The sequence below is a fragment of the Ostrinia nubilalis genome, chromosome 21 (genome assembly GCF_963855985.1).
Source record: "Ostrinia nubilalis chromosome 21, ilOstNubi1.1, whole genome shotgun sequence".
Lineage (NCBI taxonomy): Eukaryota > Metazoa > Arthropoda > Insecta > Lepidoptera > Crambidae > Ostrinia > Ostrinia nubilalis.
Window position 1 is genome coordinate 2,519,985 of NC_087108.1, and position 17,421 is coordinate 2,537,405.

General features: G+C 37.2%; 1 protein-coding gene across 1 annotated transcript in view; it reads right to left on the reverse strand.

The window, feature by feature from the left end:
* LOC135082065 (WW domain-containing protein tag-325-like) overlaps nt 1-11,731 on the reverse strand; it is a 57,853-nt gene extending 46,122 nt beyond the window's left edge. The window contains exon 1 of the mRNA XM_063976817.1: nt 10,461-11,731. Coding sequence (XP_063832887.1) covers nt 10,461-11,609 — 1,149 coding nt within the window. The 5' untranslated portion in view covers nt 11,610-11,731. The remainder of the gene's footprint in view (nt 1-10,460) is intronic.
* Nucleotides 11,732-17,421: the final 5,690 nt, after the last annotated feature.

Genomic DNA, 17,421 nt, shown 5'->3' on the forward strand with positions numbered 1-17,421 from the left:
GCCTAGTCGTTGTTGCCCCGTTAGCAATATGGGATCATCTTTAATATATCTGTAACAGTTTCAAAATCCGATTAAAAATCCAATGCCGCTTAAAGTGAGAGAAATGTCTAAAGTTCTAATAGAATTGAAAGTTTTATTCGGTCAAAATTCTTATAGCAATAATTAGTAATACATTTCAAATATTAAGTACCTATACAGGGTGGAAACGATAAGTGATCTAACTCGATTATTTCTAAACTACACAAGATACCGAAAAACTGATTACTGATCCTGAAAGTGCTTCACGAGCTCTTTCAAACGATATTAGTAATAGGTTACAGACTGGATAATATCCGAAAATTCAATGTTACTAGCTTCCATACATTTAGTACTGCCACAGTAATGGCACTCATTACTTGATAATGTTAGCAAGTAAAGCCTAAAACCAATGTTTTCCATGAATAATTTTAAATAAGAATGCAAGTTAAATAGGTGGTAGTAAATAATAATTATTTTATCATTAAAATTGAATATTTTGATATTGATAAAATTGAATATACCTTTCGATTCAAATACCGAATATTTTTCAATCGATAAATTATCGAGAACTGTCAATAATAAATTGGCATTTAATAATTTAATTAAAAGTTGTTCAATCCCTATATAGTCCTGCATAGACTACGACGGTAACCATGGAGATAGTTTAGTAAGTCACGTGGATTTGTTCGCCTGGAATAATTTGTTCTTACATAGTTGTATGATTTCGAACCTAGAAAGTATATTTTCGGCACTGTTGCTCTGGGGCAAACAATGTATGGAGAACGAACATTGTCATTGTTTTTCAATTTCTGAAAGGAATAGCAAGCAATTCTTTTTTGTAGTACGTATCATCACAGAATAATAATAAGTACTACCACAGAATAATAATAAGTACTACGTACAGAAGTTTTACTTCGCGAAGGTATTTAAAAAAATGTATGCTCAATGTCATTAACAATATGGTGTAATTTAGCCTGTCTCAAGAGTCAAGCACCATTTTGTTGACAAACGTCAGTTATCGGCACTGCGCCGGGTGCGCCGAAGCTATAGGGCTGACTTCGGTAAAATGATGTGACGTGAGGTGCCAAACTGCGGAAAATGGCGGAGGAAATACATGATTTAGCATGAATTATCATGAATAATATTAACTACTTATTTACCTCTCAGTGTCTTGAGGCAACTTAAAAAGTACATTCTGAGTTTTTATTATTATTTAGGCAGTTAAATACTGCACAGTATTTAGTACACCATTTTCTTTATTTTCTTCCATCATACACAAGAATACGCGTGCGTGAGTCAATGTTCGCTCGTATGTGAGGCCTTGTCGAATAGTATCCTGTAGGTGGGCCATCGTGCGTGTTTTGTTTTCGATGTAAACTCGCGGAGATGAATAGGCCTGGTACTACGTACAGAAGTTTTACTTCGCGAAGGTATTTAAAAAAATGTATGCTCAATGTCATTAACAATATGGTGTAATTTAGCCTGTCTCAAGAGTCAAGCACCATTTTGTTGACAAACGTCAGTGATCGGCACTGCGCCGAAGCTATAGGGCTGACTTCGGTAAAATGATGTGACGTGAGGTGCCAAACTGCGGAAAATGGCGGAGGAAATACATGATTTAGCATGAATTATCATGAATAATATTAACTACTTATTTACCTCTCAGTGTCTTGAGGCAACTTAAAAAAGTACATTCTGTGTTTTTATTATTATTTAGGCAGTTAAATACTGCACAGTATTTAGTACACTTTTCTTTATTTACTTCCATCATACACAAGAATACGCGTGCGTGAGTCAATGTTCGCTCGTATGTGAGGCCTTGTCGAATAGTATCCTGTAGGTGGGCCATCGTGCGTGTTTTGTTTTCGATGTAAACTCGCGGAGATGAACAGGCCTGGTATCATACACAATAAGATACTTTAACTTTAACTTTACTTTAAACATGTACTAATTAATTACTTTATTTCATTATTTAAATACACAATTATGTATGATTAAAAAATTGTTTTTTCTTAATACTTTACCTTTTAGTACAAAATTTGGTAGGAAAATATTACTTACCCACCCTGAGAAGTTCGTTATTTACCCACCGCGACTTTTGATGTCATGACACTGATTAAACAACCGATTGATTTCATGACTTTTAATATGGAGTACCGTAGATGTAGCGACCCGTTGATTTCATGACTTTTAATATGGAGTACCGTAGATGTAGCGACCCGTTGATGCATAGTTGTCGATATCTAGACAATAGATACTTCAACGTTCGATATCAAGTATGACACCCGTTTGGCGAATAGCAAACTGCAATACACAGACGATACGGTATTTTCCATCATACATAATGTTCCATTTAGATCGATATGAATATTCGATTTCGGCACCGTTTCCGATCGATTGATCATATTCAAGGACAGGAAGTCTCCTCAACGGTTGTTGCTGCCAACATAATAAATACAAAACAAAAACTGTATTATACTAGACATAGCTGGATCTAGCTAATAAAAAACCTGATTTTAAAAAAATAAATTCCAGTTATAAAAAATTTACACCAGAAAATTAGAACGTAATTTTTAACAAGGTGACAGAAAGTGTCAGTCGAGTTCAATTTTTAATTTTAAAAATAATAATATCGCAAGTTTGGACGAAAGTACCCCATCAACTTGCAGCCCTGAGCTTTCTACTCGACTGTACGTGTGGGCAACTTTGATTGAACAGTGTGTCATAAAGTTTTTACACAAATTATTTTCTGAAATCAGCTGTGCCGCTGTCATTTTATATAACGTGACAGTTTCTAAGGACGCCTCATCAGCAGCTACCGTTGCTAGGCGCCCACTGCAACCGTGACCAATAGGAGGCCGGTATTATCGCCGCTGCCTAGCAACCTGGTGTCGTTTTCGTCGTCATCGTTATAATGACATTATGTTTGTGACATTTGTGTTTTTAGGTGTTTTTATATTTTCAATGTTTTTTTGGATGCCTTTTTACTATTTTAGGATTTGTTCTTTTGTAAGTAAAATCATATGAGTGTTTCTTCCGCTATTAGTGCAGTGCCTTCAAACGGAGATAACGTTTCGTCGGAGAACTTGATACGTTGCCCCAAATGCTCCCAGCCTCGATTTTTCAAAGGCCAACGAGGCCTGAGAATTCATCTCAGTCGTATTCACCCAAGTACAGTGCCAGATTCTATCCAACCAAATCCATCTCCATCTCAACCCTCACCGTCCACTTGTCCTTTTTGGAAAAAATTATGTCACCTTAAACATTCTCATCCTCTCATTAAACGGATTCCTCGTGGCGCTCGTGCCTCAGTTGCACAGTGCCTAAGTCAATCCATATCCCATGTAGTTCGAAGCAACTCTGTTGAGGCCTGGGAGCATTTGTTTACTTTTTCTTATAGAGTTTTACACATAAAATCTGAACCAAACAACCATCAATCATTGACAAACAGAATTAAGCAAAATTGTAGTACACCGTGGCAAACCTCTGATATCATTTCCATACCTAACTCCCGTTATTCTAACAGTGAACATTTCATAAAACATGTAGAATCAAAAATCAGTGACGGTGACATTAAAAGTGCTGCGCGCATTATGTTCTCCGACGATCTTATAGCCCCTAATACCCCTGATACCCTCTCGGCCCTTCAAAGCAAACATCCACTTTCAGCAACCACCACAGTATACCCTGAACAACCAGATCCTGCACAGTCCTGCCTCCAGACAACACCAGAAGCATTATTGGGTGCAATCAATTCCTTTGCGAGTGGTTCTGCGGGCGGCTTGGATGGCCTTACTCCACAGCATCTCAAAGACTTAGTAAGTGCTAACTGTGGCGAAGCCGGTACCCTCCTCCTGAAGGAGTTGGTTGCCCTGACAAATTTGATGCTATCTGGTGGCGTCAACCCTCAATTTATAAATATTTTATACGGAGCCAATCTCTGCGCTCTCAAAAAAAAGGATGGTGGCATTCGACCCATTGCTGTTGGCTCAACTTTGAGACGACTAGCCGCCAAAATTTGCTGTAGGGCTGTTTCCGATAGCCTTGCAGCTTATTTTGAACCTGTCCAGCTGGGCTTTGGCATAAAAGGCGGTTGCGAAGCCGCCATCCATTCAGTCCGTTCTTTTTTGTATAGTAATCCCAGCGACGTCCTGCTGAAAGTGGATGTTAAAAATGCTTTTAATTCAGTTGATAGGGGCGTCTTGCTGACACAAATAAAAGAGCAGGCTCCGTTGATTTATCCTTTCCTTTGGCAGTGCTATAGCACCCCAAGCAAACTATTATATAAGGATAATATCATTGAGTCTGCTGTTGGGTGTCAGCAAGGTGACCCTCTTGGTCCAGCTATTTTCGGCCTATCAATTCATCCTTTCATAACCTTACTAAATTCCAAATTAAATGTGTGGTATTTAGACGACGGGACCCTTGGAGGAGACCCTAATACAGTTTTGGCCGATTTAAATATGTTAACACAAAACTTTGAAAAAGCCGGTTTAGATTTAAATTTTTCAAAATGTGAATTGTTTGTACCCGACTCCTGCCCTAATTCAGATAGGGTCATTTCGAATTTTAATTCCATAGCTCCCAATATCAAAATTATTAAAAGAGATTCCCTTCGCCTCCTTGGGTCTCCTATATTGGAGGAAGCGTTTGCTTCTTTCACAGACGAAAAATTACAGAGCTTTGAAAATGTTTCGGACCGTTTACTTAAAATTAACACACACATGGCGTGCACAATTATTCGATTTTGTCTTTTTGTCCCTAAATTCACATATTGCATTCGTTCTTCACAGTTTTGGAAATACCCTAGCTTAACTGCCAAATTAGATAACTCTATAAAACAAATTATTTCCTCCGTTTTAAATATTCCTTTAGATGATCGATCATGGACCCAAGCCTCTCTACCTATTAGGTTTGGAGGTTTGGGTATTCGCAAAATTTCCAGTGTTGCTCTACCGGCTTTTTTGTCTTCGGCTCATAGCACCAGTGGATTGGTTTCAAAAATACTGAGTAAGTGTTCTGACTCAACTACCATCCACCTAGCCGAAGGCATTAGCGCTTGGAGGCAGTTAAGCTCTGAAAATTTGCCGTTGTCTCTCATCTCACAAAGGCAGTGGGACGAGCCGCTCTGCAGACTTGTACGGAATAACTTATTAAACACGTCTTCCAGTTCTGCAGATCGAGCTCGTCTTCTGGCTGTAGCCGAGTGGGAATCAGGTCTTTGGCTTCACTCCCTACCTTCTCCTCATATTGGCACACTTTTGGATAATACCACTTTTAATTTAGCAGTCTCGCTCCGTTTGGGGGCACCATGCATTGTCCCCCATCGCTGTCCCTGCGGTGACATGGTTGACTCCCTTGGTCATCACGGACTGTCATGCAGCAGAAGTGCCGGGAGATTTTCCCGTCACGCCAGCCTCAATGACATCATACGCAGGTCTCTTTCTAGCGCTTCCGTACCGGCCATTCTTGAACCAAATGGCCTGGTTCGAAGTGATGGTAAGAGACCTGATGGTATGACTTTGGTTCCATGGAAGGTGGGACGGCCACTAGTGTGGGATGCAACCTGCGTAGACACACTGGCACCGTCTCATCTTCCGCAAACCTCGTCTGGGGCTGGTACTGCCGCTGCATCAGCGGAATCCCTCAAGCGACGCAAATATGTAGGTCTTAGTAGTACCTACATGTTTGAGCCATTTGGGGTCGAGACGCTAGGTCCGTGGGGACCAAGTGCTCATCGCCTGTACAGGGAATTAGCCAAGCGGCTGATTGACTGTACAGGTGATAGAAGAGCTGGCGCATTTCTTGGCCAACGAATCAGTTTGGCCATTCAGCGCGGAAATGCAGCCAGCATTCTGGGCACCATGTCGCGTTGTTTGGACAGCGATTTGGGACATATTTTTTATTTGTAAATATTTGTAAATATTTAATTTTAGTCTATGTAGGTTAATTATTTGTATTATTCTTAATCTCTTAATTCTATACTTTTAATAAACTTATTGGACAGACTTCATATCCCAATTACTTACACACCAGAAAAGAAAAGAAAAACCAAAGTACCTGTTTAGGAAAACAACTTATCTAATCCTTTATTTATAACTCATCAGAAAAAGTAAATCATTGAAAAAACCCAATGGCCGGAAAGAAAAAATGGGACTTTCCCAAGACCCTCATCTACTAAGATCAAAAAGTTTTGAGTCATCTCACACATACAACCTTCTTGCTTTGAACTTGGAACTCGCATGTTTTAAAAGTAAAAGGTGTTTGCTTTGCATGACTTTAGCAACAAAAAAGGTTGCAACTTTTTTCTTTAAAGCTTGCGTTAGCCAGTATTTTACAGTGACAATTTTTTTTTATGTTTACTTTGTGACACAAAACAAAAGATTTTGAGGTTCTTAGTTTAAATCAAATTGACAAATAAACTAGCGGAATCGCCAGCTAGTTTTTATTTTTGTTTACATTGCATGACTCTTTTTACAGAAACAACAATGATCGTTCAACCATGACTTCAGCGTTTTCTACCTAATTTCCATTGCAAATGACTTGGATTGATGGTGTGTGGCCTCATAATCAGCTGGCTGATGATTTGTAATGACAAAGGCAATGGACTCGACCAGTTTTTTGTTATCATTGATAACGAACGTTGTTAACTTGATTTACGGTACATGACCCGACTGGCTCGTGCTATGTTGTGATTTGATTTTTTGTTTTTCTTTTTATTAACTTGGTTCTTTATTTTTATCTGTTATTTTCAGCTTAAACTGCAGTTCAGTGCAATCTGTAGTACCTATGAGTATCTAATGCTTTGTTCAAGACGTTAAAAATATCTAAAAATAATATTATGTATCAGCATTGATTCTTTTGTTAAGAGTACAGACAGCAAGTATGCAAAAATACTGGGTTACAAGTTACATTTTTGATACATTTTGAGTGAGATTTTGAGCTTTTGCCACAGCTTTTACGATTATCATGACAGTATACTTACTGTCTATAGGTTAAAAAGATTAAAAACTCGTTTTTATAACTCAACTGGCCATTAAGAAAAAAAAAACACGCACGACATCTTTTTTTTTTCAATCAGCAACTTTTTCAGCCAGCAGTTTACATAGTCCATTACGAATGTTTTTCAACTTTTTAACGCACTTGAGATTACCTAAAATTGCCAGCAACATTTGTGGCATGCAATCATGCGAGCCGTTGCGACCATATTGGCAACACGCGAGTGAATTTCTACACTACCCTAGATTAAGTTGGATTTGTATTGCTGTAATGTGAATTGTAAGGGCATAAAATTAATGTACATACAACTACGTACACATTTACAAGGTTTTGTTGTGAATTAGCAGTTTAGTGCCACGCAAAAGTGTAATAAATCAAGTAATAAAAAAGATTTTTATTAATTTATGTGTTATTTTTTTAGCCACCCTAAGATATCTGGTAAACACGGTTTATAAATCGAATAGAGACGGTTTGATTAAAGAAGCTGTAGATACAGCATGAAATCTATCTTTTCCGATACACCAGTTGATTTAAGCCTGCAATCACCTAATGAATACCTAAACCTTTTTCTTACGAAGATTTTTTAATTGATGTACGAGTGTCACCTCTGGGAATCAAACCCAAGAATTCCGGATATGAGGTAGAGACACTAAACAAACCAACCACGTAAGTTACTCGTGTATAATACCTACTGAAAAGCAAGTATCACAACATTCACAACAGCGAAATAAAAAAGTATTTTCTACATAAAAAGTACGAATTACTTCATAAAATTCCTTTCATTTACAAAATGATAACTACCTAGAATTGCGTATTCATAATATTTTATTTGCGCTAACTGTTGAGCAGTCACGACGCGATAACAGTAACCTTATTGTAGGAATATTATCTAAAACATACATTGTACAGTTAAACCTATTTTAAGACCAGTGTTTAGGTTTGAACACCGCGGGATAATAACTGTTATTCAGTTTCATTGCTGAACATTTTTAAAATGTAAGCTGAATCTGTTGTATGTGAAGCGTTATGGAAGAAATTCCTTCGCTGTAATCAAGTGTAACAGAAAAAAAGATGTGAGCAGGCTTGCCAACTGTTAGAAAATTACTGTCACCTGGATTCACTTCAGTTTGCGCGCCATATTTTTACAGATTAAAAATAAAACAAAATACAGTGTGAGTCACGTTAAAGTGTACATATGAAAAAACATGAAATTAGACCTATTTTTATCGACAAAAAAGAGGTCAAAATTTTTTTGAGATTTTTTTTTTTTAATTTATAGAATTTTTTTTCTTCCAATTACTTATTGTAAAGAAAACGTAATAACTTTTAAACTAAGCGATATATCCTGATAAAATAAAAACTGTAATAATGCTAAATAACAGGCGATACTAAAAAAATGCATAAAATACACAAAAAAGGTCAACAAATAACTAAGGCTTAGTTCAAACGATCATTGCAAATGTTGTGATAGGGATTGAGTGAGAGTATTGAGTTATTCGATAATTATTATTAATTAGGTATTAATGAAAACGCATAATTTGTTGTATTACCTATATTAATTACTTACTTAAGTAAAGAGTGGTGATTGGGAAATACCAGTAAATATAATTTAATAAACATACCTTTATAATAATTTCCTACTCATTATAAATTACTAGCTTTCCGCCCGCGGCTTCGCCCGCGTGGAATTTTGTCTGTCACAGAAAAACTTTATCGCGCGCGTCCCTGTTTCAAAAACCGGGATAAAAACTATCCTATGTTCTTTCCCGGGACTCAAACTATCTCTATGCCAAATTTCATCAAAATCGGTTGCGAGGTTTAAGCGGGAAAGCGTAACAGACAGACAGACAGACAGACAGACAGACAGACAGACAGACAGAGTTACTTTCGCATTTATAATATTAGTTGGGATAATGTACCTACCTAATTATCTGAAAAACTTCCTTCCGTACCAGTAATTTGTTGATTTATTGAATAAAAATTATAATATCGTATTCAATTGGCCTTTGTATTGTAGGCCGCAGTTATTTCCAATCAATCAAATCGTTTGATCTATAGATCGAAAATTGCTTGTTTGTTTTCATTATTCTTTCGACTCTTCATAGTAATTATGCTAAAGTATCGACAAAAAACTTGGCCAAGCACCTCTAGCGTTACAAATCCGTAATTAATTTCAATTACTTAATGACCACTTTGTGGGCAGTGAACTAATCACGCGTTAACATAATCGCTTGTTAGAAAGCGAGAGCTAGTACCTACTTAACTTTGATTTACCGTACTCTCGGTTAATCATGTACCTACCATTTAAAATCCAATGTAACAAACGGTATAAAGTGTATCTCTTGAGAAAATTAACGTAATTCACTCGATAATCAGTCTAACTGATTCCCACCTGAGGAATTTTTACGAGCAAAATACATTTTTCGATAAATTTAGCATTATTAGTGAAAAGAACAAGAAAATCAGTTATAATTTGTTGTTTATACGTTTCAATGAATAATGAGCTTTGACTGTATGTTTTAATAGGTTAAATATTAGTGAATAACATTTAAAATGTGTAATATTTTAGGTAGGTAGGGTAGGTAGGCCGATAGTGACTAAATGGACAATTAATTTAATTAGGTACATTTTGTAGTTTAAGGACAATAAGGAAACTATATTTTTACGATTGTAAAATACTAGAAAGCAAGGAATCATAACTATTCGGAAAAGTATAGTAGCGGTTTGGGGTTAATTGTTTTGTAGCAAGGATAATAAGTTATTTAATAAATTAATTATTTGAATACTGTCGGAATTCAACCGAACAAAAAACAAGACTAAAATATTACTATTACACTAATGAATTCATACACCGAATACCTAAATTAAGTATTGGTATTGTTAATTAAGGACAAAGATTGGGTTTTCCTAGACCGATCAATAACATTTTTACTGACATTAATTACTTTTCCCACTCAATTTAAGAACTCTATTATAACGAACTCAAAAGACGTTTCGACCAATCTATTAGTCACTCAATGATCCGTCCACGTACAATTTTAATTAATAATAAATGACGCATAGCATTTATTGTTATTGTGAGCCCGTTTGTCTGTATGTACGTAAATAGAGGTACCAGCGGCAACAGGAAACCTTATGCAAAACTAAAATGAGTGACATCATCATATCCTCCATAACGAGCGGGAGCATGCAAATCAATTCGCCATATTTAATACCAACATACGCATACGAACTGTCAAATGGTAATTTGGCGCGAAAAGTTCCGCAACTTTTTTAATTTGTTTTGAAGCTAATGCATTCATAAATCGAATACATTTACATAGTTCTTATAATCATGAACTAGTTCAAAACAAAAATAACATTTGAACGGCATAATAATACCTGAGGATAATATTTAGCTGTTTGTTTTTGAGGAAAAATGCGACAATAATAACAAAACTAACCTCGTCCTCCTCGTCGTCGTTGTAATACGGGTCTAACAGCATATTCTTCCAGAATATCACGTCAGAGGTCACCGCATACGCGTCGTGGTCCCTCATGTTCGCGTACAAGGGGCTCTCCCGGCCCGCACCATCGGAACTGGCACTCATGGACACACTCTCCACCTCGATACTGCCTCCGCACGAGCAGCCTTCGTCTGTGTAACTGTATCCATACTCGATTTCTTCGTAAATGTTTTCGTCGGTGATCGCGTCGCGGACCGGCTCGTAGCCGTCGTCGAGCGGCTTGTGGCGCGTCATAGCGACTGGCTCCGGCTCCGTGACACACCTGCCCGGGTCTCCCACCTCGTGCAACGCGTACACCGAGTACCTATTCGGCAACAGCTCGCCGGCGGTATGGAAAGACAATCGAGATATTGTCGCGTGGTGCTGCGCTAACACCCGCTGCAGTATTTCGTCTGACTTGTGGAAACCACTCGACTGGTACCACATCGCTGCGTATGCGTCCTTCCCATCGTTCTCGGCGTCTGTGCTGCATTCTTTATAACTCCAACAAGTGCTTGTCGATTCACTATCAGACACAGGCTCAGTCTTCACTTCTACGTTGTCGTAAATCGACGACGAACTAGAAGGCGACTTTAAACGACCTCTCCTTGGAGGGATCGGAGGAACTTTCTCTGGCACTTCGACCTTCGCCGCAATAGGCGTACTGGTCACGAACGATACATCAGATAGAGTCGATTCACCATCACTACATTCTTCCACACCGTTAACTAAATCTTTCACTGTTTCTGTTTTCACAACACACTTTTCTTTCGTATCACTCATCCCTTCTAGGCACTCGTCGAATATGTTGAGAATGCTGAGAGACACTTCCTTTCCTTCGGGGGCGAGGTTTTTTTGGTATTCGTCTAGCTTGAAGATCTCCTTGCCCAGCTGAGAAAGTATTTCGTCGAATGCACTGTCGGGGGACGCGCTTGTTTTGTCGGAGTCTTCGGATTCTGGCGAGGGAGATCTGACAGTGATCAGTGGGTCGTACTCCTCGGTGAAGTCTCTAATAGCGCCCAGCCACGCGATCACAGGCTGAGCGGAACGGTCCTCGCGCAGTGTGGCCGCCACGGCCGTCGGAATCCAACTTGTCACTTCACACATTATGCCGTACTCGCTCAAAACCCGATAACCGGTGTGTGATTCACTGGATTCCGCGAAGGGACCGCGTTTGTTGATGCGACCATCGTAAGCCACGCCGATCTAAAACTCATTAGAGCACTGCGCCTGCGCTCGCTCTCAGTTTCATATCGGCGACATTTGCACTCGGCCGCGATTGCTTATCGGTGTCTTATAAAACACGATTACATCTCCGTTGCTAACCTGTTTGTTAAAAAAAAAAAACTGACACGGAAATACTGGCCGGAAAGTAATAAAAATTTCGAATAAAAATTCCCGCGCGTGTTTGACGTGTGATCGCGCGCTTTTCCTCCGATTTTAAAAATGGAGGAGCGTCCGCCCGCGGGCCGTCCGCCGCGATAGTGTTGCGCCGAGCAATTAATTCGATGCGTTCCTCCGGAGTCTGTGCGGTGCGAGTTTGTGACCGATATTCGTCGTTATTTCTGTGAGCGCGCGTGGCGTAACCGAACTAAAAGCAATGGCAATGCACAGTGCATTAGATAAATGAGCGGATCGGGCATCAGTGAATTGGGTCGCGTTCATAGGCGCCGGCCCGTCAATATTAGCTTTATCCCGCCGCCTATTTGCTTTCATTCATGGCGCGTCCACAACACAATTTAATCATGGAATTTCTCAGCCGAGTTCTGCGTATTTAATAATACAAAGCATTTAATTTATAGCTCTACCAACAGCAAAATTATGTTTAATCCTGTTTGGTAGCGCCACATAAGAGAGTGCGTCATCCCATTGATAAGCATTCGCAGCCACGTGATATAGCGAAGGTCATTGTCCTGTATTAATTCATTAATTTTAAAAGAATCAAGAATTAGCTATATTATTTACTTAAGTTTTAAAAGGGGAAAAATAAAGACTATGTAGCCTATACATAAGTATAATAATTTTCATCACCTACAAGTTTTGTCTGCATTCAGTACACTTCAAACACTTCAAAATGTGTAACTAGGTACAATTTCTGATTAATTAAGTACATAGATAATAGTACTTAACTTAGTCATACAGATACTTATGTGTTACGTATCAAAGTTAGCATACCGAGGGCAGTGCCATCTCCCCAGATGCGGTAATAAGTCAAATAAAAGATAAGAATAACACACAGTTGCACACAGTATTCTTTCTGTATGGCTGGTACCTAAATCGAATAATCATAATGTTTAAACTTTAAGTCATTAAAAGACTCGTATGTATTTGAAATAATGTGATAGCATTTAACAGCCAGAGAAATAAAGACACAAGCTACCTCTTTGTTACTAGCAGTTCATAAATTACAGACAAAGGTGGTTTGCCATGTTCATTTATTTTAGTATTTTTGTTTTGACGTTTTGACACAGTAATTGGCATTTTATAAACTTCTTTTTCCAGAAGCTTAGGTAATGAAAATTTATAAAATTATTTTGTAAGTTATTGACATATTTTTACGGAAAAAATGTTATAAGTAGGTAAGTACCTAAATATATTTAATTACAAAAAATAATTAATTTCGTTATCATTAAAAATAAACGTTGTAGACAGCTATAATTTTGCCAATTAACAAATTAACGTAGTTCATTTTGTAACAAGGAACTAGCTCATAGAACTACAGAGGCATCACTATTTTTAAAAAGTTTCTAATTCGGCGTGCAAGCAATGGCCGAAAACGCACACTGGCAGTTCATAAACTATTTTTATTTTTATGTTACTTTTATTGCAAGCTATACTGCATTATAATAAAGTTTAAAATGACCTGGCAAATGTGTGAGGATGCGTTTTGTGTTGGTCAATAGTGCCTGTTCATTAGTGTTCATAGCTTTTCGCATATGCAGTTGGTTAATGAAGTTAGAGATGTGCTAAATATAGTACAAAGTACATAGCTTCCGTTACAGCACAGAATAAGTACTTGTACTAGCGTTTGGTGCGGCTTTTGTTCTTAACTAACTGTGCCTGCGACTTTCGTACGCGTGAAAATTGTTTGAATATTTTTCCCGCTTTTGCATCATTTTTCATTGATACTCCTATGTACTATTCCTCGATAAATGGGCTATAACACACAAAAAGATTTTTTAAATCGAACCAGTAGTTTCTGAGATTAGCGCGTTCAACCAAAAAACTAAACTAATTCTTTAGCTTTATAAATTAGTAAGTAAATAATTAGAATCACGTCACACAACTGATAGTTTGGGTAACTTTCTTTTATCAATTATCCAAGTAAGTATTTATTTATGATAATGATAATCTACTTAATTATGGAACACAAAGAGTCATTTAATGAGTACATTTTAATGACAATATTATTATGTAACTATAAACAGTGCCAGTCAACGTCGTCTCAAGAAATAATGAAATAGTGTTCTAAAAGAAAGAATTAAATTCTAAGTATCTGTACGAATAACAATATTGAGTTTAAAATAAAATAAGTAAACTAATTAGTTAAGTTTAAATTAATTTACATCACTCATAAAAAAAAATAAACTTAATATTAATATGCGAAAGTAGAAAATTGACGATTAAAATTAGTTCAAATGCAATACAAGCTAATAAAAATGACATTAATTTATTACATTATAATTTTATTGTTAGTTCATCAAGATTAAGTACAAAATGTTTGGTTAGATATTATACTTATATGTAACTAGTTACTTCAATACTTGATTGGGGAAAGGATAGTTAAATTGCACCTAAATAATTACAAGAATGTGGTTGGTTTCAAAACTACTGGAACAAAATATGTCACCTACAGAGTGGGCCAAGTTTACGCTTTTGCTCTGGTAAAAAAAATACACAAAATCACGATGTTGTTTCATGAAGCACTCCATAGTGACAAAAATACATACAGTTAAACATAGAAATAGAAAATCCTCCTTTTTTGGAGTCGGTTAAAAATTTACGAAATTATGCACAGTTTCGCATCACCCTACCTCGAACCGTTTTCGAGAAAGCAAGCGTTGTTATTTGAAAACATTTTTGGCCCAGCCTGTATTTGATTTATATATTTTTACGAACCGGGAGGCAAACGATGTATGTACTATAGCTAGCAATGAATATGTAATAGTTAAATTAAAATTATCCATGAGGATATAACATTAAATAATATAGGACCCGTGAGACTTTTCCTTTCCTATAGTCAACAGCAGATCAACGTACACAAAATGTCTCCCTTCAATGGAAATTGGACTCTATTTCTTTCCTTAGTAATAAAGTCCAAATTTGACTGAGGTTTGACTTTTAGTTGTAAGTTGTTGAGCTGTGGACTGTACAGTCAGTGCCAAATAGTTCGTTACACCCAAAGTTGTCAAAAAGTTGTCAACACAACCTTATTCCAATTGTAACAAAGACGTGTTGCGAGCTTTTTGGCTATTTTAGGTGTCACCAACTATTTGACAGTGACTGTACACGCGACGAACAGACAGAACAGCCGGCCGGTCCCCAATTCAGGCAATTACAGAGCAATGAACACTAATTACGTGAATGTGCCTCAATTAATGTGGCTCGGTCATACGGCCATGACAGTTCAAAAAACGGACAACTATTTTTACTGTCGGTGCCATCTTATCTAAACGTAAATAATATAAAAGGCAACTGTTAGTTACTGATCTATCACAAAACAGCTAAAACCACTGAACGGATTGCGCTGAAAGGCGGGTATTAATATATTGATTACCTACTATGTCCTAGATATCTACTAAATAAGTATTATTCACCCCATAAAAGGACGAAACGGGGTTAAAAGTTTCAAAAAAATGTGTTATATCTTCACATATTACCTAATATTACAATCTGGCAGATGAAGACAGCAGTACCTAATCAGCAACCTTAGTTTGTTACAAATTACCCAATAAAAAAACTGAAAGTTTCAGAAACAAAGATGTCATCTCATCATCATTTCAGCCACAGGACGTCCACTGCTGAACATAATCCACCCCCAACGATTTCCACATCGCCTGACTGGAGGCAGCCTGCATCCAGCGCCTTCCTGCTACTTTTATAAAATCGTAGGTCCACCACCTTGTGGGAGGAACCAAGCCACGTTTTCCGGTACGTAGCCTCCACTCCAGAACCTTGCAGCCCCATCGGCCGTCAGTTCTGCGTACTATGTGCCCTGCCCATTGCTACTTCAGAGAACAAAGGCGTACTAACTGCTATTAATTTCAACAAAAGCGTTTGTAAGACACACGCTATGATCGTAACGATTTTGTCGTAAAGCAGTGTTCCCACCAACCCTAATATCACCTTTGCGCTTTTATAGCTTTCATAGCAATTTCTCCGCTTTCTTAGTCCAATTAGAAGGCAATTATCTGATATAATTGATCATAGCCCTAGTTGGTCCAGTGGAAAACTAGTCGATAGTACTGTTGACAGTTTTATTAAAGTTGGTTCAGTAACAACTAGTTTTAGTATGATTATAAAGTTGTAGAATGCGAGATAGTCCACAAAGAATGTAGAGTCAACAACAAATAAACGATACGTAAGATTTCCTCAACCAATTTGATCATTAAATGTAATGAGAAGGGGGTGAAATATAGGAAAAAAAAAGAATTTTTGTTCATTTCTCAAATTAGCATCCATAATTTATGCTCTTGAAAAAAAAAATCTTACAGACTAAAATCAAAACGAAAGAAGCCACGGAAACGGACAGTGTCTAGATTAACCTTTGAATTTCTAACAAACTTATTTTTAGCTTTAACTATAACAAACGTCAATAATCTGTCAAACGCCATACAAAAAATACAAGTTATAGTTACGGTTAAAGTACGGTGAAACTCAGCCTTAACTACTAAAACCAATGATTAGAATGTTTAATACGAGGTATAAAACTACGCAGCTCGTGTGCCGCCCGCATTGTGTTCCCAGATGACTGATTATTATGACTGTATAATCAAACAATCAAATACACCCCACCCTTTATAAATAGACCTAGCCTGATCCCTCGGCTCTGCTCGCGTTGGTTAGCATCGAACGGCGAATCGAATCGAATTTGAAATTCCTAAGAACTTCAAATTACACACATAGAAATACTGTAGTCTATCTGTCTGTACTCATCTTAAGATAATGCATTGTTATCTATGGCGGCCATATTAAATTAAAGCGCTTTTCAGAAGCCCATTTGCAGAAAATACGTATACTTTTATGACTTATTTGGTCGTCTGTAATTAAATAATTACTAAAAAAAATCAGGTATAAAATTATGAACATGAATGTTTCTAACATGAATACTGCATGAACGAGTTTCCTTTGGGTCACCAAACCATATCCCGTTTTTAATGCACCAAAATACCAATACGTTTTTATCTAAAGCTTCACACACACTATCCACCAGCTCAGAATACTTCCCCATAACATTAATGCATCAATTCGATAAACCATAAACTTTTATTACACCGCCTCAAACTAGCGTCAATAAAAATCATACATTAACCATCCACAGTTTAAAAATACTCTCAATATCTGTGCATCACCATAAAAATCACATTAGACAGTTTAGTGAATGGAGTATGTTAATAGATAAAGTGTTTTACTAATGTGTTGATAAAAAGTGAAATCAATTTTGCTTTTAACATTCAATGAATATGCAAGATGTCTATTTACTTTATTCAATAAAAAAGCTCTTACTGGGAGATTTTGTTAAAACCTAAGAACTTACATAATCGGCTATGACAATTCTAATCCTAATTCCACCTCGTCCTAATTCCACCAGTCCCCACGCGTCGTCTCTACCATTTTTGGAAAATGTTCCTGAATTCATATCAGAATGGCATGTCCAGCAATAAGCTGCATTCGGCTGAAGATGTTGATGATGATGAAT